The 24,120-nt window shown below is 53.0% G+C and overlaps 1 protein-coding gene across 2 annotated transcripts in view; it reads right to left on the bottom strand.

Annotated features, from left to right (window-relative positions):
• Positions 1-1,437: 1,437 nt before the first annotated feature.
• Positions 1,438-24,120, bottom strand: part of LOC125449492 (ubiquitin carboxyl-terminal hydrolase 21) — a 53,923-nt gene continuing 31,240 nt past the window's right edge. The window contains exons 6-14 of one of the 2 annotated variants that reach the window (XM_059642826.1): positions 14,597-14,708; positions 13,221-13,358; positions 12,656-12,720; positions 11,521-11,624; positions 11,325-11,411; positions 6,801-6,879; positions 5,948-6,055; positions 5,722-5,836; positions 1,438-2,741 (exon numbers count right to left, since the gene is read on the bottom strand). In XM_059642826.1, the coding sequence (XP_059498809.1) occupies positions 2,408-2,741; positions 5,722-5,836; positions 5,948-6,055; positions 6,801-6,879; positions 11,325-11,411; positions 11,521-11,624; positions 12,656-12,720; positions 13,221-13,358; positions 14,597-14,708 (1,142 nt within the window). In that variant the 3' untranslated portion in view covers positions 1,438-2,407. Of the gene's footprint in view, positions 2,742-5,721; positions 5,837-5,947; positions 6,094-6,786; positions 6,880-11,324; positions 11,412-11,520; positions 11,625-12,655; positions 12,721-13,220; positions 13,359-14,596; positions 14,709-24,120 lie in introns of both variants that reach the window. The other variant, XR_009443448.1, reaches the window with a different exon arrangement.

The raw sequence follows: 24,120 nt of genomic DNA, 5'->3' as shown, positions 1-24,120 counted from the left end.
TGTGGCATGAGCTTCCACAGGAAGTGGGGGATGTGGGCACAGTTACAACATTTAAAAGACATTTGAATAAGTCCATGAATAGGAAAATGTTCCGAGGTATACAGGCCAGGAGTAGGCAGCTGGGACTAGTTTAGTTTGGGGATAATGGTTGGCATGGACTGAAAGGTCAGTTTCCGAAAGGTATGGTTCTATTCAACGTTGAGTTAGGTCAGTTCCCTGGTGAGTAAAGAATCCCAGATGATTTGTAACGGGATGGAGGAGACTGAGTCAGCTAGTACAGAAATGAGAGCATCTCAGCCAGAATCAATAATCAGGCTAGAGCTGGTGTTCCATGGTCGTCCAGAGGCTCTGGGGTTAGCTGCCCACTCTCAGGAAAGCAGAGGAGAGGGAATAACCGATTTGTGGCCACTACAATGTGACAGTTAACAGCAATAGTTCACACACTGTGTCACACCAGGAGGTTCCCTCTCTCCTGGTAACCTCCTGCCTGCCGGGTAACTGCTCACAAATGAAAACAGCGAGCGGAAAACCCCCAAGCCCCTAGATGCTGGCTCGAGGTGGTTTGAGCTAGATCAGCTCTGAGCGTTACCGTAAGGGAGAAATCCTTATCAGGTGGAAGAGTAAGGGAGTAATTCTAAAGGTGGTCTTGGATGAGCCTGTAGTGGAAAGACACTGGCACATAAGTGAACTGAGGAACCAAGAACCAGACACCACAGTTCAGGGACGTAAGGTGTTTTGGGGGTGGTGAAAAAAAGGGTAAAGATGAAGGATTTCAGTGCGCTGTCAATGAAAACTCCACAGAGAATCCTTCACAAAGTTGGCAGTATGGGAAATACTCCCAAGTCCTGGAACAGATGCCTGGCCAATGTGACTTTCTAATCTTGGTTATTAAGATTTTGTTTCGCAGAAACATCATACGTATGGCTCTGTGTGTGCGTGTGGAGTAAGTCTGGCTCATACGTGGGGTGGACAGTGTGCGCAGGGACATGGCTGCCTACAGGAAAGCCCTGTTCCGTTCCCAGGACAGGCTGACAGTCTCAACAGACACCCACTTGTAGAACAGACTCTCACCCTTCAGCTCGCAACCAGGGGCTCACAGTGCTCCCGCCCAGTGGTTCTGGGAACACCAGGCTCAGTGAGTTACCCATTTGAATTGAAGCTTTGTATGTATGCCATAAACCCTTTGCTAGCCAAACTGTGAGAATTGAATTCCTGTCTCGCCCCCATCTCTGTGTCTCCCTCCCTCTCCCTCTGAGAGAGGGGGAGACTAAACTCATAAAAGAAGTGGTCAGTTGACACAGACTTCACTCTTGTCCTCTTTGAGCTAAGCCAGTTGTTGGCGAACGAGGTGAGTGGTCAACATTCCCGATAAAGTATGGGATTGTAAATAATGAAGTTGCGTAGACGGAGACACTGACCAAAATTCAGCAACAGCCATTGCAAAAGGATAAAATAATTTATTTCTCTTTGCGAGTGTGAGTGCGTGTAGTTTCTAGTTTACAGGTGATTCAGCATTACAATATTTACATTTCCATTTTTACTGAAGCACACACACAGACGGGGCAAGGGGAAGAGGGGATGGGAGAAGCAAAGAGAGGGAGGTGGAAGAGAGTAAAAGAGAGGGATGGAGAGAGAGCACAGGCAAAGACAGAGCAGCAGAGAGAGAGAGAGAGAGAGAGAGAGAGAGAGTGCAAGGGTGAGACTGAGAGAGTAAAACACCATGAGCAAGAAGAAATAGCACTACAGAAAGACAGAGAGAGAGAAAGAGGGAGAGAGGGTAGAGACTTTCACTTGACCAACTCCAGCCTTTGGTTTGTATCTGATTTACCAACAGATTTATTGAAGTCCCCTTGTTACATCTCAAACGTCATTTTCTCCCACTTCACGCAGGGCTTTCTGATGACAGGGGGGTGTTCAAGAACAACATGAGGTGGGGGAGGGGGGTCTGCAGCGTTCCTGACAACAAACTGAGTGGGCAGATGTAGGATAGGGTCCCCCAATCGGTGGGGTGGGCTGGGAAGAGCCGAAAGGCAGCTCGGGGCTTCCCAGTAACACTGCTGATGTACCAACACAGCGGAGAGGGAGGGAGGCTTGGGTTGGGGGTCAGATTGAGGAGAAGACAGTCTAGTAGGAAGGAAGGAGAGGGACTGGGGAGAGACAGACTGAGGGGCGGGGGGGGGGAAGAGAGAAAGAAAAGGGAGGAGGATGGAAAGAGGGAGGGGAGAGAAAGGGAAAGTGAGAGACAGGCTGACACACACACACACACACAGAAACAAACACACACACAGACACACACACACAGACAGACACACACACAGCCCGTGCAAAGAAATCCAGGCAGCATCCAGTGTAAACGGATTCCATTTTAATCTGCAATGTTTCCACTCAATCCTTCTCAAGAGCCCAGTCACCTGAGAGTCCGTGGGGAGGAGGGTATGTGAAGGAGAGTGGTCCCCTCTGAGGAGGAAGGACAGTGAAGAGGTGGCGGGGGCACCGGGTAGGTGAGGGGTGGGGAGACAGAATGGACCCACGTGGTGGAGGGTGGTGGGGCAGTACTGGACTGGGGTGGTGGAGGGCTCCAGGATCTGTGAGGGTCACAAGCAGGGACCCCGCCCCCACCATCCCCCCCGCCCGACCTCGCTGCCCCTAATCCTTCACCAAACAGACTGTCTCTCGTCCAGCTGGTAGAAAGTACATATGCTTCACTGGAGACAATCTGATTCTCCTGAATCAGCGAGACCCTGTGGGGGTGGGGGTGTGTGTAGAGAGAAGGGTGGGTTTGGGGTTTGCAGAGAGAGAGGGGGGAAAGATGTGAGAGACAGGGGCAGAGACAGGGGGAGACGGAGAGGGAGAGTGGGTCGGAGGGGTGGGAGGCAGAGAAAGGGGTGACAGAGAAAGGGGTAGAGGAGACAGAGAGGGGGGAGATAGATAGAGGGGGAGTCAGACAGAGATGGGTGGGGAGACAGAGAGATGGGGGGAGACGGAGAGAGAGAGAGAGAGAGAGAGAGAGAGGTGGGGCGAGACAGAGACAGATAGAGAGAGAGATGGGGGGAGACAGAGAGATGGGGGGAGACAGAGAGAGATAGAGGTAGGAGACAGAGAGAGGTGGAGACGGGGAGGAGACGGTGGGGGGGAGACAGAGAGAGAAGGATGGAGACAGAGAGGGGGGAGACAGAGGCAGGAGACAGAGAGAGAAGCGTGGAGACAGAGAAGGGGGAGGCAGGAAGAGGGGAGACAGAGAGGGGGGGAGGCAGAGAGGGGGAAGGCAGAGAGGGGGAAGGCAGAGAGGGGGAAGGCAGAGAGGGGGGAGGCAGAGAGGGGGGAGGCAGAGAGGGGGGAGGCAGAGAGGGGGGAGGCAGAGAGGGGGGAGGCAGAGAGGGGGGGGTGGGGGCAGAGGGGGAAGGGGGGGCGGGGGTAGAGGGGGGGCGGGGGGCAGAGGGGGAAAGGGGGGGCGGGGGGCAGAGGGGGAGGCAGAGAGAGGGGGAGGCAGAGAGAAAGAGGAGGAAGGAGAGAGAGAGAGAGAGAGAGAGAGAGAGAGAGAGAGAGAGAGAGAGAGAGAGAGAGAGAGAGAGAGAGAGGAATTAGTACCATACTTACGCACACCAACCTTGTACAAACCCCTCCTTCCTCTGCTCAACATTCTCCTACCCAATGCCCCATCCACCCGCTCTTACAACAGCCAGGAGCAACAGGAAGCCATTCAGCCCATCGAGATTGCTGTGCCACTCAATATGATCATGGGTAAACATATTGCTGTTTACGCTGTCCCCTTCACCCCCTTCGCTTAATGAGAATCTTCATCATGTACTTAAAATGTCTTCAGCTGCTTCATCCATGACCTTCCCTCCACCAATAAGCCCAGATGTTGGGGATGGTCGCCGATGATAACACAATGTTCAGCTCCATTCGTGACTCCTCAGATACTGAAGCAGCCCGTGTCCGAATGCAACAAGATCTGCACAATATCCAGGTTTGGGCTGACAAGTGCCACACAAATGCCAGGCTATGCCCATCACCAATAAGGGACAATCTAACCACTGCCCCTTGACATTCAATGGTGTTCCCATCACTGAATCCCCCCAGTATCAACATCCTGGGGGTTACCATTGACCAGAAACTCCACTGGACCCACCACATGAACACAGCGGCTACAAGAGCAGGTCAGAGGCTGGGAATCCTGCAGCGAGTAACTCCCGTCCTGTCTCCCCCCGCCAAATCCTGTCCCACCATCTACAAGGCACAAGTCAGGAGTGGGATGGGATACTCCCCACTTGCCCCTGGATGGAGGCAGCTCCAACAAACACTCAAGAAGCTCGACACCATCCAGGACAGAGCAGCCCCCACTCGATTGGCACCACATCCACAAACACTACCCCCCGCCCCCCCACCGACGCTCAGTCACAGCAGTGTGCATCGTCTACAAGATGCTCTGCAGAGATTCATCAAAGATCCTCAGGGAGCACCTTCCAAACCCCACGGCCAATTCTATCCAGGAGGACAAGGGGCAGCAGGTACAGGGGACCCCCACCCTCTGCAAGTTCCCCTCCAAGCCACTCCCCCCATCCTGACTTTGAAATATATCCCCGTTCCTTCAGTGTCGCTGGGCCAGAATCCTGGAATTCCCTTCCCGAGGGACATTGTGGGTGTAAGTATAGCACTTGGATTGCAGCGGTTGAAGAAGGCAGCTCCCCCCCACCTTCTCAAGGGAGCCAACTAGGGACAGGGGCAATACATGTTGGCCCAGGCAGTGACACCCACAAGTGAATTAAACAAAAAGCAAAACTCCACACAATTAGTTACCTCTGTACCTTACCCGTGTGATATGTAGCCCAACGTGGTTTCATTTTCTCATCGTTCGCTAACATTCTGGGTTCCTTGAATGCATACACCCAACAATCTCTGACCATCACCACTTACAAAGCCTGCTGTACCTTTTGCACACAATTCTACTTTCCAATCGTACCACCAAAGTTAGGGATCATGGTGGGGGGAGGGGGGGGGCTGCGCTGGTGTCTGCAGAAGAGCTGAACAGGTTATGAGACTGTCAGTGACTGCACTGCATGCATAGTTTTTGCTTGCCTTACACAAGGAAGGACAGTATTCCATTTATTAACATCTATTTTGCTTCACAATCACTCCTTTGCCATTATTATCTCTCTCTTGGGTTTCCTCTCTGGGCATCCTCACCGATACGCTCCTCACCCCTTTTCTCAACAACAGGAAAACTATCCCTTGCCAGCCCCATTCGCTTCTGAAGGACTCTGTGTCTCTCACAGATTCCCCAACAGATGCCGTCAGACCTGCTGAGTTTCTCCATGGAAGTCCATACCGTACCCGGACAAGGGAAGGGTTGCCATACCAGTTTCTGGGGTGAAAGGGACTGTCCTAGGAGGGGAGATGGCATATGAGACGGGCTTTAGGGGAACGAAGAGGGAACCTCATTGGAATTTGCTCGATGTTTTACAGGATCAAAGCAGTTTCTCCAAAGGCTGCAAGGCCCCAAACTCATGAAGAGCAGAATTCCACTGAGCGCATTCGAAGTCGAGATCCACACCGAGGGTTTTGGGGGGGAAAAGGATGGGAAACATGGAGGGGAGGCAGACCGGCTTGTATTGCTCTACACCGTGCTGGCACGCCACGATATCCAGAGCCACCCATCACCCCCCACTCTTGCCCCCACGAGAGCACGGGGTCTTCTTGTGCCCGAGCCTCAGTACCAACCTGGAATCGTTGAAGACGTGCCACTTTCCTCTGGACTTGCAGTAGGCCGTGTAGTGACCGCCATTCACAGTCCCTGTGTGGTTACACACTGCATAGAGATCGTAAACAGGATTGCCTGGGGAGATGGAGTGGTCAGGGGCAAAGAGAAAGCACAGGGATGTCACAGGGAGGCCCAGATGTTTGTTCTGACTCACGCCGCTTAGCGACACACACCCTGCGCTCTCACCTGTCTTGTCGGCAGCAAACTGCCTTAAGCTCAGCCCGTACAACGGGAACTCCACGTGAGTGGTAGACTTTCTGATCGCATAGCGACTGAAAGAGAATCGGTTCAGGTCTGGGCAGCGAGGTAAGGAACGTCACTGGGGATTCAGACTGCAGAGGAGGAAGGAGCACAAGAGAAAAGGGAGGGAATGAAACACAGAAAGAGAGAGAGAGAGAGAGGGAGCGAGAGGGGCCATGGAACATAGGAAGAGGGGAAGAAAAGACTGAATTGTAAAGTGGGAAGAGAAAGAGAGATAAAGAGAACTCATGGCAGACACAGAGAAAAGGGGAGAGAAGTAGATAGGAACACAGAAGAGAATAAGCCAGGAAAAGACAGAATGTGCAAGAGACAGAAAGGGACACAGAGGGAGAGCAAGTAAGCTTTGGAAAGGGACAGGGCAAGATAGTGAGGTGGTGACAGAGAGAGAGAAAACAGTAATGGACAGAGGGAGAGTGTGAGTGAGACAGAGAGGGATAGGCAGAGAAACAGACAGAGCATGACCGAGAATGACAGAGAGAGAAAATGAGTGAGGGAAGAAAGGGATACAGATGGAGAAATATAGCTACACACAGAGGGAGTGAGACAGCCACAGAGACAGAGAGAGGGGGGCAGATAAATAAAGATAAAAAGGGACACAACAGAGATAGACAGGAAAGGGGAGAAAAACAATAAATGAGACATAGAGGGACAGGCAGAATCAGAAAGAATGAAAGGCAGATGAGCGAGGTACAGAAAGTAAAACATAGGAAGACAGAAGAAGTGAACAGCAGACACATCGAAAGAGAGATTGATAAATCAAATACCGTGTAAAGGATACGTAGAACAAGGATCTTGGGGAATCTCTGGATCGTCAGCTTCTTAGTGCTTCTCTTCCTCTGGTTACACCTCTCGCACATCTAGAGAGATCACTCCAGTCAGAGGGACAGATTCCCACAAAATGCCACAAACAGTGCAGGGCTCCCTCAGTACTGAGCCTCCGAAACAATGATATCGGTTTCAATCAAAAAGCATACCATTCCACGTCATGGACCATCAGAGGTCCTTGCAAATCGGGAACAAATAGCGTACGGAGAATTTAGGGCAGTGCGGTGGCTCAGTGGTTAGCACAACTGCCTCACTGCACCCGGCACCCGGGTTCAATTCCATCCTCGGGCAACTGTGTGGAGTTTGCACATTCTCACTGTGTCTGCGTGGGTTTCCTCTCACTGTCCAAAGATGCGCAGACTAGGGTGGATTGGCCGTGCTATAGTATCCCATAGTGCCCAGGGGTGTGCAGGTTCAGGCGGACTGGCCGTGCTAAATTGTCCCGTAGTGCCCAGGGATGTGCGGGTTACGGTGGGTTGGCCGTGCTAAATTGTCCCATAGTGCCCAGGGATGTGCAGGTTAGGGTGGGATTGGCCGTGCTAAATTGTCCCATAGTGCCCAGGGATGTGCAGGTTAGGGTGGATTGGCCGTGCTAAATTGTCCCGTAGCACCCAGGGATGTGCGGGTTAGGGTGGATTGGCCGTGCTAAATTGTCCCATAGTGCCCAGGGATGTGCGGGTTAGGGTGGGTTGGCCGTGCTAAATTGTCCCATAGCACCCAGGGATGTGCGGGTTAGGGTGGATTGGCCGTGCTAAATTGTCCCATAGTGCCCAGGGATGTGCGGGTTAGGGTGGGTTGGCCGTGCTAAATTGTCCCGTAGTGCCCAGGGATGTGCGGGTTAGGGTGGATTGGCCGTGCTAAATTGTCCCATAGTGTCCAGGGATGTGTGGATTCTGCAGCACGGGTCTGGGTGGGATGCTGTGAGGGTCAGTGTGGACTTGTTGGGCCAAAGGGCTTGTTCCCACACTGCAAGGATACTATGAAATTTGGAAAAATGATAATCAGCATGGTGATATTGTGCTATGAGTATTCCAGGCTGACAATTTAGTGAGAATGGGTGGTATTCATGCTAAAAGCGTCATTAAAAAGAAATGACTGCAAGAGGTACTGTTGCACTGATCGACAAACTGCCTAGATTTTCCAAGGGTAACGTCTGAGCTGAATGGAAAATCACAAATGTGATGACTTTATTCAACGAGGTAGGATTAGCAGAATGCAGGAAATGGTTTCCAGGGGATATATTAGTACCTGTTAATCAAACGGAAATGCCTGCAGAAAATCCACATCACGGACACAGAACAAGGATAGGCGAGTGTGATCACTTACAGCTTGGCGAGATCAGGAGTCAACTGTAGATGTGGAGTGCTTGGATTTGGTGTGGCTGAGGGGTAGTAAGGAAAGTGGAGGACATTGCATGATACGGGACATCACTGGAGAGATATCAGAGAACCCCCTACAGTGTGGAAGCAGGCCATTCAGCCTATTGTGTCCACACCGACCCTTTGAAGAGTATCCCAACCAGGGCCCGCCATCCCCTGCAAAACTGCATTTCACATGGCCAATCCACCCTAACCGGCACATCCCTGGGCACTACGGGACAATTTAGCACGGACAATCCACCCTAACCCGCACATCCCTGGCACTACGGGACAATTTAGCACGGCCAACCCACCCTAACCCGCACATCCCTGGCACTACGGGACAATTTAGCACGGCCAACCCACCCTAACCCGCACATCCCTGGGCACTATGGGACAATTTAGCACGGCCAACCCACCCTAACCCGCACATCCCTGGACACTATGGGACAATTTAGCACGGCCAATCCCACCCTAATCCGCACATCCCTGGGCACTATGGGACAATTTAGCACGGCGAATCCACCCTAACCCGCACATCCCTGGGCACTACGGGACAATTTAGCACGGCCAACCCACCCTAACCCGCACATCCCTGGGCACTATGGGGACAATTTAGCACGGCCAACCCACCCTAACCCGCACATCCCTGGACACTATGGGACAATTTAGCACGGCCAATCCCACCCTAATCCGCACATCCCTGGGCACTATGGGACAATTTAGCACGGCTAATCCACCCTAACCCGCACATCCCTGGGCACTATGGGACAATTTATCACGGCCAATCCCACCCTAATCCGCACATCCCTGGGCACTATGGGACAATTTAGCACGGCCAACCCACCCTAACCTGCACATCCCTGGACACTATGGGACAATTTAGCACGGCCAACCCACCCTAACCCGCACATCCCTGGGCACTACGGGATAATTTAGTATGGCCAACCAACCATAACCCGCACGTCTTCACGGAGAACTTGCAAATTCGACATGGGCACAGACTCCTAAGGCCGGGGGGTGGTGGAACACGCGTCCTGCCCAGGGTGGGAGGCGGTGAGATGATGCAATGACAGTGCGGTTGAGTGTGCTGGGTATGGCTGCAGCTGACAGTGTGGAGCAATGCACCAGTTGGGGAGGGGACGGAGTGAGGGAGGGTGTGGAGTGAGGGAGGGTGTGGAGTGAGGGAGGGTGTGGAGTGAGGGAGGGTGTGGAGTGAGGGAGGGTGTGGAGTGAGGGAGGGTGTGGAGTGAGGGAGGGTGTGGAGTGAGGGAGGGTGTGGAGTGAGGGAGGGTGTGGAGTGAGGGAGGGTGTAGCGTGAGGGAGGGTGTAGCGTGAGGGAGGGTGTAGCGTGAGGGAGGGGTGTAGCGTGAGGGAGGGTGTAGCGTGAGGGAGGGTGTAGCGTGAGGGAGGGTGTAGCGTGAGGGAGGGTGTAGCGTGAGGGAGGGTGTAGCGTGAGGGAGGGTGTAGCGTGAGGGAGGGTGTAGCGTGAGGGAGGGTGTAGCGTGAGGGAGGGTGTAGCGTGAGGGAGGGTGTAGCGTGAGGGAGGGTGTAGCGTGAGGGAGGGTGTGGAGGGAGGGAGGGTGTAGCGTGAGGGAGGGTGTAGCGTGAGGGAGGGTGTAGCGTGAGGGAGGGTGTAGCGTGAGGGAGGGTGTAGCGTGAGGGAGGGTGTAGCGTGAGGGAGGGTGTAGCGTGAGGGAGGGTGTAGCGTGAGGGAGGGTGTACCGTGAGGGAGGGTGTGGCAGGAGGGAGGGTGTGGCGTGAGGGAGGGTGTGGCGTGAGGGAGGGTGTGGCGTGAGGGAGGGTGTGGCGTGAGGGAGGGTGTGGCGTGAGGGAGGGTGTGGCGTGAGGGAGGGTGTGGCGTGAGGGAGGGTGTGGCGTGAGGGAGGGTGTGGCGTGAGGGAGGGTGTGGCGTGAGGGAGGGTGTGGCGTGAGGGAGGGTGTGGCGTGAGGGAGGGTGGAATAGGTGTGGGTTGAGCGGGTGTGGGAGAATTGAAGGGGAGGGTGGAGTGATGGGGTGGGTGGTCGGTGGAGTGACGGTGGGTGGAGGTTCTTGGGGTGGGGATGGGCGGAGTGCGGAGGTCGGTGGGGCGTGGGTGGGGGAGTGATGAGGTGGGTGGAGTGAGGGGTTGGGTGGGGTAGGGGTCGGTGGGGTAGGGATCAGCGGATTGGGGTTAGGGTTGGGGGGTTGATGCAGTGAGGGTGAGTGGGGTACGGGTCGGTGCATGGGGGAGGGGGTTTGGGTCGGAGGAGTGGGCGTGGGTGGATTGGGTGGAGTGAGGGGCAGGTGGTGTGATAGGGGGTGTGTGGAGTGAGGGTTCAGTGGAGTGGGGGTGGGTGGAGTGAATAGGAGGGTGGGGTGTGGGTCGGAGTGTGGTGGGTGGAGGTGGGTGGGGTGGGGGTTGTGGAGTCGGGGTGGGTGGAGTGAGGGGGTGGGTGGAATGAGGCAGTGGGTGGGGTGGTGGAGTGGGCGTGAGTGATGTGGGGGTGGGTGAGAGATGGGCTGGGTGGAGCGAGGAGGAGGTTGGGGTGGGGGCCGGAGTGTGGTGGGTGGCGGTGGGTGGAGTCGGGGTGGGTGGAATAAGGGGGTGGGAGGAGTGAGGCAGTGGGTGGGGTGTTGGAGCAGGCATGAGTGGAGTGGGCATGGGTGGAGCGATGGGCTGGGTGGAGGGTGTGGGGAGGTAGTGGGAGTGCGTGGAGTGAGAGGGTGAGTGGAGTGAGGGGGTGAGTGGAGTGAGCGTCGGAGTGTGGTGGGTGGAGATGGGTGGTGTCGGGGTGGGGTGAGAGTGTGGGTGGAGTGGGGTTGGGTGGAATGAGGGAGTGGGAGGAGTAAGGCAGTGGGTGGGGTGGTGAGCGGGCGTGGGTGGAGTGAGGGGGCGGGGGAGTGGGGGTGGTGGGCGTGGGGGCGTGAGTGTAGCGGGAGTGGGTGTGGCAGGGGCAGGGGAGTGGGCGTGGTGGGGTAGTGGGGGGTGTGTGGAGTGTGGGGGCGAGGAGGGGTGGGTGGGTGGAGTGAGGAGGGGTGGGGGAATGGGGGAGTGGGTGTGGGGGGGAGAGGGTGTGGTGGGTTTGGAAGTGGGGGTGAGGGTGGGGAACAAGTGCCGATCAGACAGCGTCCTTACCGGTGCGTTGTCAGTGTCCAGCTCCTCTTCGGCAGTGAACAGACTGAGACATTCCAGCAGGGAGACACGGCCTGTCATCGACAGTCTCTGTAACAGAGGGTGAGGGTTTGGCGGGGTGGGGGGGAACACCAGGGTCAGTCTGAGGCACTACCAACAAACCACCCCACCCCCCCACCCCCCAACAGACCGAACGTACCTTGGGGATTGGCAGCGACAGATCGCAGAAGACCTCGAAGGTGGTGGATTTGTGACCGCAAGTGGTGCAGCAAAGAGTACTGTTCAACTGACCTACAAAGAGATCTGGGCAGAAACCTACAGCGATTAGAGCCTCTTTGCGCAGCCCATTCACAAACCACCCCCCCCCCTCAAGCCCACCGACGACCTCCTGCCCACGAACGGCACATCAGAGGGCAGCTCAACGCCACCCGTGTCGCCCCGTGGCCAGAGCTGGTGAAGGGTGGCAGGTTCAATATAGCTCGAGGAGCACAGCAGACCAGGCAGCTTCACGGCGGGGTAGGGGGGGGAATTGACGTTTCAGACGACAAGGACGGAGAGCCCACGCTGCCTCTCCAAGGTCTGAGCTCACAGCTTCAGCTGGAGACTCCAAGTTGAGCAGAGACGGTGACGACTGTAATGGCACAGGGTGAGACCTCTGGAGCGACAGCTTGCGTGGGGGACGTGGGTTCAAATTCGGCCACCGCAGATGAAATCTGAATTCAATTAAAACCCCGGGATAAATAGCTGCTCTGACACCAACCGCAGAGCCACAGTTGATTGTAGTAAAACCGATCTGGCACACTGGTGTCGTTTGGGTTAAAGGAAATCTGTTTATCGAACCAAAACCGCACTCCAAAGCCACAGCAATGCAAGTGGGCTCATCACTGTCCTCAATGCAACTGGCACAGGCAATAAATGCTGGGTCTAGCCACAATCTCCCAGCTCCCAGAGACAGGCAATAAACGCTGGGTCTAGCCACAATCGCCCACCTCCCAGAGACAAATACAGGTCACTGGCAGCATCTCACCCAGACCCTTTACTAACCCCGTGCTGTCCCTGTCCCTGGGAGTGTTTGATGGGAGTCAGTGTCGAGGGAGCTTTACTCTGTATCTAACCCCGTGCTGTCCCTGTCCTGGGAGTGTTTGACGGGGGTGACAGTGTAGAGGGAGCTTCACGCTGTATCTAACCCCGAGCTGTCCCTGTACGGGGAGTGTTTGATGGGGCGACAGTGTAGAGGGAGCTTTACTCTGTATCTAACCCTGTGCTGTCCCTGCCCTGGGAGTGTTTGATGAGGGAGGACAGTGTAGGGGTTTACGCCTAGTGGAGTTACTTGCCTACGATTTTACTGTCATCCCTCTCCAGGTATCGTTTCCACATCTGCATCGATTTTTCATCATCACTGAGGAACAAAAGCAAAGCTCAGGGGTTGGAAGAAACAGACGGACAGAGAAAGACAGAGTTTGGTGGCAGTGCAGGGGACAGGGCAAGAACTAGAGACAGGGAAAGGGGCAGAGTGTGCAATAACAGAAAGAGAAAACGGAAGAGAAAGGGAGAGGGGAAAATGTACGACGATGACAGATGAAGAAAGGAGAAAAAGACAAGAGGGAGTGCGTGAAAAACCAACGCAGATGGATAGAGAGTGGGACAGGGAGAGATACAGATACAGACAGATGGAAGGAGAGAGATAGAGTGGGAGAGTCAGAAGGCAAGTGACACAGACAGAAAGCAGGGGGAGGAAGACAAAATCAGACTGAGACAGCGAGACCCAGACAGAGGGAGAGAGATAGATGGAAGGAGAGAGACTGGGAGGGGGTGAGAGAGACAGAATCTGACAAACAGCGAATCAGGGACAGACAGACAGACAGGCTAAGATGTGTGCCGCACTATTTCTGTGCTCACCGTAACCTCTCCATCTTGTCAGAGGGCACCTGGATCCCGGATAACGACATGATGTTCGGAGTCTTCTGTGGTTTCCGGTTAATCTCAATGTGTAGCCAATCCATCAGAAAGCGCAGAAACTCTTGAGCATCCTGCTGGCTGAGTGAGAGAGAGAGAGAGAGAGAGAGATGCAGCAGGGTGAGGAGGAGGTAGGATGAGAGAAAGAGGAAAGGCGTGTGAATCTTGTTGGGAAATATAAACAATGGCAGGATGAAATCTAGGCAGCAGTGCTAAAGGGGCTGACAAAGCAATGGGTTGAGATACTGTACATAAATCAAGAAAGGTGACAGGGTTGAGATTTCATGTTAAGATTGTACAGGACACTGGTGAGATCTCTTCTGGAACGCTGTGCCCAGTTCTGGTCTCCCTGTTGCAGGAAGGACATTATTAAGCTGGAGAGGGGTCAGAAGGGATTTACCGGGATGTTGCCGGGAATGGAGGGTTTGCGTTATAAAGGGGCTGGATAAACTGGGACTTTTTCCACTGGAGCACAGGAGGTTGAGACCTTACGGAGGTTTATAAAATCAAGGTCGGTGTGTTTTCTCTAGGATGGGGCATTTCAAGACTACAGGGCATATTTTTAAGGCGAGCGGAGAGAAATTTAAAAAAAACATGAGGGGTAAATGTTTTTGCACAGAAGATGGTTCGCGTGTGGAATGAACTTCCTGAGGAAGTGGTGGATGTGGGGACAGTCACAACGTTTAAAGGACACTTGGACAAGTACATGAACAGGAAAGGTTTGGAGGGATACAGGCCAGGAGCAGGCAGGTGGAACTAGCTTAGTTTGGGGTTTATGGTCGGCATGGACTGGTTGGGCCGAAGGGTCTGTTTCTGTGCTGTGTGGCCCTAAGAAAGTTGAGGGCGCAGTTCATGAAAAATACAGCCTTTATCAAGAGGACGGTAAATAGAGGACACAGTCAGGGATGCAAAACTCTCGTCATGACCTCACGGTTCGGGAAGGACACGTGGACATCAGGGGGACTGCAGGAAAGATTGATATGAGAACGGTGCTGGGGATGAGGAAGTTTGGTGGTCAAGTCGAGAGGCTTGGGAGGACCTGGGAAGCCGGGCGGGAGGTCTGTCTGAGATGTTCAGCACCACGAGGGGTCTGGACAGAGGGGGCAGGGTGCTCTCAGCGCCAAACAGATTGTAAACCCGTGGCAAGTGGCAAAAGAAGCAACAGGTCATCTGGAGAACAAGGACAGATGCGATGGGAAAGATAACCTCCTTCTGGGCTGTCATCACCTCGATACATGCAACAGGGGCAGGGGGCAGGGGTGTAGGGGCTTTCAGGGGTGAGGAGAGAATGAGGACTGCCAGGCACTGACGGAACTCACCTGTACCCCGCAAAATGCGGGACAAACTTCTGGAATTTCTGTTGGAAATGGATGGGGTTGATGGAGCCGCTGCTTGAAGGTTCCCATAGCATGGCTATCAGACTGGCGAACGCTGTGCCAGGCAACAAGGGAGTGGGGGCGGGAGCGCACGTGAAAGAAGAAAGGGGTCAGAGAAACAGACAGTCGGTGGGCGGGGGGGGGGGGGGGGGGGGGTGGGGAATCGGCGAATCGGATAATGACGCGGGAAGAGTTGAGACAATGAGAACGGAGCAAGGGAGGAGAGAGAAACGGGGAGGGGTGGGGGTAGAGGCAGAAAGAGAGTCGGAGGGATGGAGGGAGGGGAGACAGACAGAAAGCAAACAGAGATGGGGGGGGGGGAAGTGGGGAGAGACACAGACAGAAACAGAGGGTGGACGTACAGAAGGAACCAATGCAAACCAATTAGAAAGAAACCAAAGAATTAGTGAAAAAAAGCCATGGTGGGGCAGGGCGGGGGGAGTGAGAACAAATTAACTGACATTAGATACACAGAATCCATTATTCTGCATAGCGCTATATGAAATCATGACTTTATTCACGCTGACTCCTATTCTCTATACGATACGCAATGTCTGATATTCTCTACAAGTGTAAGAACCACATCCTTTCAAAACCATGGACTCAATGGGGAAGAACTGTACAGGCATTTACTAGGACGGCAGCATGGTTTCACAGTGAGGCATTTAGAAAATAGTCTACCCCCTCTCTTCTGCCAAAGTCGATAACCTCACACTTTTTAATATTGTGTTTCCATCCACCACTTCCTTGCCCACTCGCCTAGTCGGTCCAAAGTCCTTCTGCAGCCTCCCTGCTTCCTCAGCATGACCTGGCCCTCCATTTATCTTGGTGTCATCTGCAAGCTGAGCTACAATGCGCCCAATTCCTTCTCCAGAGCGTTAACACTGCTAGTCACAGGATGCCACCCTGAAAAAGACCTCCGCTATCCCCAAGCTCTGCCTTCTGCCAGTACCTTGCCCCTAACACCTTGGGCTCTTACCTTACTGAGCATCCTCCTGTGTGGCACCTTGTCAAAGTCCTCCTGGAAATACAAATAAATCCCGTCCACTGGCCCTGCTTTGTCTCACTTGATCGTTCCCTCCTCAAAGAATTCTATCAGTTCTGTCAGGCATGACCTCCCATTGATCACAAAGCCGTGCTGACTCAGCCCAATCTTACCATGCGCTCCCGAGCACTCCGTAAACTCATCCTTCATAATGGGCTCGAAATTCTTACCAATGACCGAGGTCAGGGCAAGTGGCCTATAGCTTCCTGCTTCTGCCTCCCTCCCATCTTAAACAGAGGTGTCACATTAGTCATTTTCCAGTTCTCCGGGACCCTCCCCGCCTCCAGGGATTCCTTAAGGATCACCACAAATACCTCCACAACATCCTCAGCGACGTCCTCCAGAGCTCTGGGCTGTAGTCCATCTGGTCTGGGGGATGTATCCCCCTTCAAACCTTTCAGCTCCCCAGCACCTTCTCCTCTGCCACCGCCCTCCCATGCACTCCACGCTTCCCCCACCCCGACTCCCTGGAACTTCTGGGATGTTGCTGGAGTCTCCCGCGGTGAAAGCTGATGCAAAGTACCTATTCGGTTCCGCAGCCGTTTCTTTGCTCCCCATTACTGATTCTCCAGCTTCATTTTCCAATGGTCCAATGTTTTCTCCTGCCTCAATCTTACCCTTTATATGTCTAAAAAAACCTCTTGTAATCTTCTTTTATATTAGTAGCTAGCTTACTCTCGCATTTCATCTTTTCACTCCCCACTTGATGCTCGTTTTAGTTACCCACTGTTGATTTTTAGAGCTTGCGACTCGCCTTCACCACATTGTATACTTTCCCTTTTGTGCTGACGCTGACCTCCCTGGTCAGCTACTGCTGCCTCATCCTCCCCTTCGTCTGGTTCTTCTTCCTTGGGTTGAGTTTCTGCTGTGGCCCCTAAATTATCGCCAGACACGCCCACCACTGCTGCTCCACCATCTACGCTCCCCTTCCAATCAACTCTGGTCAGGTCCTCCCTCCCGCAGGTCTTCACTCAACTGTAAAGGTGCTACATCTGATTCCAGCTCCTCCGTCCCTCAGGTCTTCACTCAACTGTAAAGCTGCTACATCTGATTCCAGCTCCTCCCTCCCTCAGGTCTTCACTCAACTGTAAAGGTGCTACATCTGATTCCAGCTCCTCCCTCCCTCAGGTCTTCACTCAACTGTAAAGCTGCTACATCTGATTCCAGCTCCTCCCTCCCTCAGGTCTTCACTCAACTGTAATGCTGCTACATCTGATTCCAGCTCCTCCCTCCCTCAGGTCTTCACTCAACTGTAATGCTGCTACATCTGATTCCAGCTCCTCCCTCCCTCAGGTCTTCACTCAACTGTAATGCTGCTACATCTGATTCCAGCTCCTCCCTCCCTCAGGTCTTCACTCAACTGTAATGCTGCTACATCTGATTCCAGCTCCTCCCTCCCTCAGGTCTTCACTCAACTGTAATGCTGCTACATCTGATTCCAGCTCCTCCCTCCCTCAGGTCTTCACTCAACTGTAATGCTGCTACATCTGATTCCAGCTCCTCCCTCCCTCAGGTCTTCACACAACTGTAATGCTGCTACATCTGATTCCAGCTCTTCCCTCCCCTCAAATTGCAGGATAAATTCTATCCTGTTAAGGTCACCTGCCTCCCAATGCCCAAATCAACTTTGCCTCCTTCCACATCACCAAATCCAGAAAACTGCCTGTCCTCTAGCAGCCTCTACCACCAGCTGCTCCGAAAGACTATCTTGTGGATACTCCAAACATTTGTTTTCTTGAGATCCACTACCAACCTGATCCTCCCAGCCTATCTGCAGATTGAAGTCTCCCAAGATGACTGTAATAGAAAAGGCATGTACGAAAGGCACTACGCCCTGATTTACCTTCTGCCCGACATCCTGACTACAGCTAGGTCTGTACACAACTCACATCAGGGTCTTTCTCCCTTTACAGTTCCTCAACTCTACCCACACAGATTCTATGCCTTCTGACTTTATATCACATCTGCAATCTATTTAATTTCTTTCTTACTAACAAGACAACAACAAGCATGTATACTTAGAAGTCCAGTTCGCAGCCTAGATCCCCTTGCAGCCACATCTCTGTGATACCAAAACTTCATACCTACCAATCTCAATCAGCTATAAGCTCATTTACTTGGTTTCAGAAGTGTGTGCATTTAAGTACAACACCCTTAGTCCTCCATTCACTGCTCCCCATTCTCATAGTTGTCCCCTTATCTGCTGGCCCTGAAGTTAGACTCTTGACTTTTTCCATTCTCTCTGTCCTATTACGTGTTCTGGAAATTTTCTCCTCTGCTGAGCACTTCTCCCTTCAACTTTTATCATACGTTTCCATGCAAGTGAAACCACCATTAACGTACACAGGGGCTGCTACTCCGTATACAATAGACTGGGACAGCAATTCTCTATATTATACACAGGGACTGCTATTCTCCGTAACGTACACAGGGACTGCTATTCTCCGTAACGTACACAGGGACTGCTATTCTCCGTAATGTACACAGGGACTGCTATTCTCCGTAATAAACACAGGGACTGCTATTCTCCGTAATGTACACAGGGACTGCTATTCTCCGCAATGTACACAGGGACTGCTATTCTCCGTAATGTACACAGGGACTGCTACTCTCCGTAATAAACACAGGGACTGCTATTCTCTATAATGTACATAGGGACAGCTATTCTCTATAATATACACAAGGACTGCTATTCTCTATAACATACGCAGGGACTGCTATTTTCTATAATATACACAGGGACTGCTTTTCCCTGTAATATACACAGGGACAGCTATTCTCTGTAATATACGCAGGGACAGCCATTCTCTATAATATACACAGGGACTGCTATTCTCTGTAATATACACAGGGACAGCTATTCTCTATAATATACACAGGGACTGCTATTTTCTATAATATACGCAGGGATTGCTCTTCCCTGTAATAAACACAGGGACTGCTATTCTCCGTAATGTACACAGGGACTGCTATTCTCTGTAATGTACACAGGGACTGCTATTCTCTGTAATGTACACAGGGACTGCTATTCTCCGTAATGTACACAGGGACTGCTATTCTCCGTAACGTACACAGGGACTGCTATTCTCCGTAATAAACACAGGGACTGCTATTCTCTATAATGCACACAGGGACAGCTATTCTCTATTACACAGGGACTGCTATTTTCTATAATATATGCAGGGACTGCTATTCCCTGTAATATACGCAGGGACTGCCATTCTCTATAATATACACAGGGCCTGCTATTCTCTATAATATAGACAGGGACAGCTATTCTCTATAATATACACAGGGACAGCTATTCTCTATAACATACACAGGGACTGCTATTTTCTATAATATATGCAGGGACTGCTATTCCCTGTAATATACACAGGGACTGCTATTCTCTATAATATACACAGGGGCAGCTATTCTCTGTGATATACACAGGGACAGCTATTCTCTATAACATACGCAGGGACTGCTATTTTCTATAATATACGCAGGGACTGCTTTTCCCTGTAATATACACAGGGCCTGCTATTCTCTATAATATAGACAGGGACAGCTATTCTCTGTGATATACACAGGGACAGCTATTCTCTGTAACATACACAGGGACAGCTATTCTCTGTAATATACACAGGGACTGCTATTCTCTGTAATATACACAGGGACTGCTATTTATAATATAAACAGGGAGGGCTATTCTCTGTAATATACACATGGATAGCTATTATCTATAATACACATAGGGACTGCTATTCTCTACAATATACGCAGGGACAGCTATTCTCTACAATATACACAGGGACTGCTATTCTCTATAATACATGCAGGGAATGCTATTCTCTGTAATATACGCAGGGACTGCTATTCTCTGTAATATACACAAGGACTGCTATTCTCTATAGTATACACAGGGACAGCTATTCTCTATAACATACGCAGGGACTGCTATTCTCTGTAATATACACCAGGGCAGCTATTCTCTATAGTATACACAGGGACAGCTATTCTCTATAACATACGCAGGGACTGCTATTTTCTATAATATACGCAGGGACTGCTATTCCCTGTAATATACACAGGGGCTGCTATTCTCTATAACATACACAGGGACTGCTATTCTCTATAATATACGCAGGGACTGCTATTCTCTATAATATACGCAGGGACTGCTATTCTCTATAGTATACACAGGGACTGCTATTCTCTATAATATACACAGGGTCAGCTATTCTCTATAACATACGCAGGGACTGCTATTTTCCATAATATACGCAGGGACTGCTATTCCCTGTAATATACACAGAGGCTGCTATTCTCTATAATATACACAGGGACTGCTATTCTCTATAATATACCCAGGGACAGCTATTCTCTGTAATATACACAGGGACTGCTATTCTCTGTAATATAGACAGGGACTGCTATTCTCTATAATATACACAGGGACAGCTATTCTCTGTGATATACACAGGGACAGCTATTCTCTGTAATATACACAGGGACAGCTATTCTCTGTAATATACACAGGGACAGCTATTCTCTGTAATATACACAGGGACTGCTATTCTCTGTAATATACACAGGGACTGCTATTTATAATATAAACAGGGAGGGCTATTCTCTGTAATATACACATGGATAGCTATTATCTATAATACACATAGGGACTGCTATTCTCTACAATATACGCAGGGACTGCTATTCTCTACAATATACACAGGGACTGCTATTCTCTATAATACATGCAGGGACTGTTATTCTCTATAATATACACAGGATATGCTACTCTCGATAATATCCATAGCAGCAGCTATTCTCTGCAAGGGACACAGGGACTGCTACTCTCTGTATTCAAGACAAGGACTGCTGTTCTATGAATCTCTACAATATACACCAGGTCTTCTACTCTCTGTAATATAGAGTGGCTGCTGTCTCTTCAGAGATGCTGCCAGACTTGCTGAGTTTCTCCAGCAATTGTTCTGAATTTATTTTCCCTATTTACTTGTGTGTGCACGCAAGTGAGAGACTACAAGAGGATCAGAGATTTGGTCTGCAGTACCGTATGCCGATGGTTCATATCTGGTTATCCGCAGGTATAAACTAGCGATTTGCAATAAATAATATTCCTTGGTGAATACAGAAACATAATCTGTGCTTTCTAATTTGGTCTGAAAGTCAGGGAAATTCAGATCCTGGGTGCACATTTTAAGAAAGTGTTTATGTTTGGTATGACACTGGGAATATTTTATGAGTGTTTTCCCAGGCTGATCCTATCTACAACATGCACACAGACAGCTGCTCACTGGAGTTTACACTGGGAACTCCCCGCTGCAAGTTCCCCTCCGAGCTGCTCGCCATTCTGACTTGGAAATATATTGCCATTCCTTCAGTGACATTGGTGCAAAATCCTGGAATTCCCTCCCTAAGGGCATTGTGGGTCAACATTGACCACAGTGGTTCTAGAAGGCAGCGCAACCCCACCTTCTCGAGGGGGTGGGGGGGGGCAACAAGGGACTGGCAATAAATGCTGGCTCAGCCAGATGACACCCACATCCCATCAATGAATCAAATAAAGCACAGACAGGGGCTGCAATTCTCGACAATGTACACAGGGTCTACTACTCTCTGTAATATCGACAAGGATTCTCTGAAGTTTGCATCTCAGAGAGGTTAGAAGGTGTTAAGCATGCTGGCCTTCATTGCTCAGAGCTTTGAGTGTAGGAGTTGGGATGTCATGTTGAGGCTGTACAGGGCATTGGTGAGGCCTCTCCTGGAGCGCTGTGCCCAGTTCTGGTTGGCCTGTTGTAGGGAGGATATGATGAAGCTGGAGAGGTTCCTCGAGGGCTTTCAGAGGATATTTACTGGGATATTGCCAGGTATGGAATGTTTAATTTACAAAGAAAGGCTGGATGGGCTGAGACTTCTATCACTGGAGTGTAGGTGGTTGAGTAGGTGCCACACTCCCTCAGCACTGACCCTCCGACAGTGTCCGCTCTCTCAGCACTGACCCTCCGACAGTGTCCGCTCCCTCAGCACTGACCCTCCGACAGTGCCCGCTCCCTCAGCACTGACCCTCCGACAGTGTCCGCTCCCTCAGCACTGACCCTCCGACAGTGTCCGCTCCCTCAGCACTGACCCTCCGACAGTGTCCGCTCCCTCAGCACTGACCCTCCGACAGTGCCCACTCGCTCAGCACTGATCGTCCGACAGTGCCCGCTCCCTCAGCACTGACTGTCTGACAGTGCCCGCTCCCTCAGCACTGACCCTCCGACAGTGTCCGCTCCCTCAGCACTGACCCTCCGACAGTGCCCACTCGCTCAGCACTGATCGTCCGACAGTGCCCACTCCCTCAGCACTGACTGTCTGACAGTGCCCGCTCCCTCAGCACTGACCCTCCGACAGTGTCCGCTCCCTCAGCACTGACCCTCCGACAGTGCCCACTCCCTCAGCACTGACCCTCCGACAGTGCCACACGCCCTCAGTACTGACCCTCCGACAGTGCCCGCTCCCTCAGCACTGACCCTCCGACAGTGCCCGCTCCCTCAGCACTGACCCTCCGAGTGCCCGCTCCCTCAGTACTGACCCTCCGACAGTGCCCGCACCCTCAGCACTGACCCTCCGACAGTGCCCACTCCCTCAGCACTGACCCTCCGACAGTGCGGCACTCCCTCAGCACTGACCCTCCGACAGTGCCCGCACCCTCAGCACTGACCCTCCGACAGTGCCCACTCCCTCAGCACTGACCCTCCGACAGTGACACACTCCATCAGCACTGACCCTCCGACAGTGCCCACTCCCTCAGCACTGACCCTCCGACAGTGCCGCACTCCCTCAGTATTGACCCTCCGACAGTGCCCGCTCCCTCAGTACTGACCCTCCGACAGTGCCCGCTCCCTCAGCACTGACCCTCCGACAGTGCCCGCTCCCTCAGCACTGACCCTCCGACAGTGCCCGATCCCACAGCACTGACCCTCCGACAGTGCCCACTCCCTTAGCACTGACCCTCCGACAGTGCCACACGCCCTCAGCACTGATCCTCCGACAGTGCCCGCTCCCTCAGCACTGACCCTCCGACAGTGCGGGGCTCCCTCAGCACTGACCCTCCGACAGTGCCGCACTCCCTCAGTACTGACCCTCCGACAGTGCCGCACTCCCTCAGTACTGACCCTCCGACAGTGCCCGCTCCCTCAGTACTGACCCTCCGACAGTGCCCGCTCTCTCAGCACTGACCCTCCGACAGTGCCCACTCCCTCAGCACTGACCCTCCGACAGTGCGGCACTCCCTCAGCACTGACCCTCCGACAGTGCCCGCACCCTCAGCACTGACCCTCCGACAGTGCGACACTCCCTCAGCACTGACCCTCCGACAGTGCCCACTCCCTCAGCACTGACCCTCCGACAGTGACACACTCCATCAGCACTGACCCTCCGACAGTGCCCACTCCCTCAGCACTGACCCTCCGACAGTGCCCACTCCCTCAGCACTGACCCTCCGACAGTGCCCACTCCCTCAGCACTGACCGTCCGACAGTGCCACACTCCCTCAGCACTGACCCTCCGACAGTGCCGCTCTCCCTCAGCACTGACACTCCGACAGTGCGGCGCTCCCTCAGCACTGACCCTCCGACAGTGCCACACTCCCTCAGCACTGACCCTCCGACAGTGCCACACTCCCTCAGCACTGACCCTCCGACAGTGCCCGCTCCCTCAGCACTGACCCTCCGACAGTGCCCGCTCCCTCAGCACTGACCCTCCGACAGTGCCCGCTCCCTCAGCACTGACCCTCCGACAGTGCGGCGCTCCCTCAGCACTGACCCTCCAACAGTGCCCACTCGCTCAGCACTGATCGTCCGACAGTGCCCGCTCCCTCAGCACTGACCCTCCGACAGTGCCCGATCCCACAGCACTGACCCTCCAACAGTGCCCACTCCCTCAGCACTGACCCTCCGACAGAGCCCGCTCCCTCAGCACTGACCCTCCGACAGTGCCCGATCCCACAGCACTGACCCTCCGACAGTGCCCGATCCCACAGCACTGACCCTCCGACAGTGCCCACTCCCTCAGCACTGACCCTCCGACAGTGCCCACTCCCTCAGCACTGACTCTCCGACAGTGCGGCGCTCCGTCAGCACTGACCCTCCGACAGTGCCCACTCCCTCAGTACTGACCCTCCGACAGTGCCACACTCCCTCAGCACTGACCCTCCGACACTGCAGTGCTCCCTCAGTACTGACCCTCCGACAGTGCGGTGCTCCCTCAGTACTGACCCTCCGACAGTGCGGTGCTCCCTCAGTCCTGACCCTCCGACAGTGTGGCGTTCCCTCAGCACTGACCCTCCGACAGTTCGGCGCTCCCTTAGCACTGACCCTCCGACAGTGCCGCACTCCCTCAGTACTGACCCTCGAAGAGGGCCTGCTCCCTCAGC

Source organism: Stegostoma tigrinum, chromosome 46 (genome assembly GCF_030684315.1).
Source record: "Stegostoma tigrinum isolate sSteTig4 chromosome 46, sSteTig4.hap1, whole genome shotgun sequence".
Classification (NCBI taxonomy): Eukaryota; Metazoa; Chordata; class Chondrichthyes; order Orectolobiformes; family Stegostomatidae; genus Stegostoma; species Stegostoma tigrinum.
The sequence above is the reverse complement of the archived record's forward strand: the minus strand, read 5'-3'. Positions and strand labels throughout refer to the sequence as shown.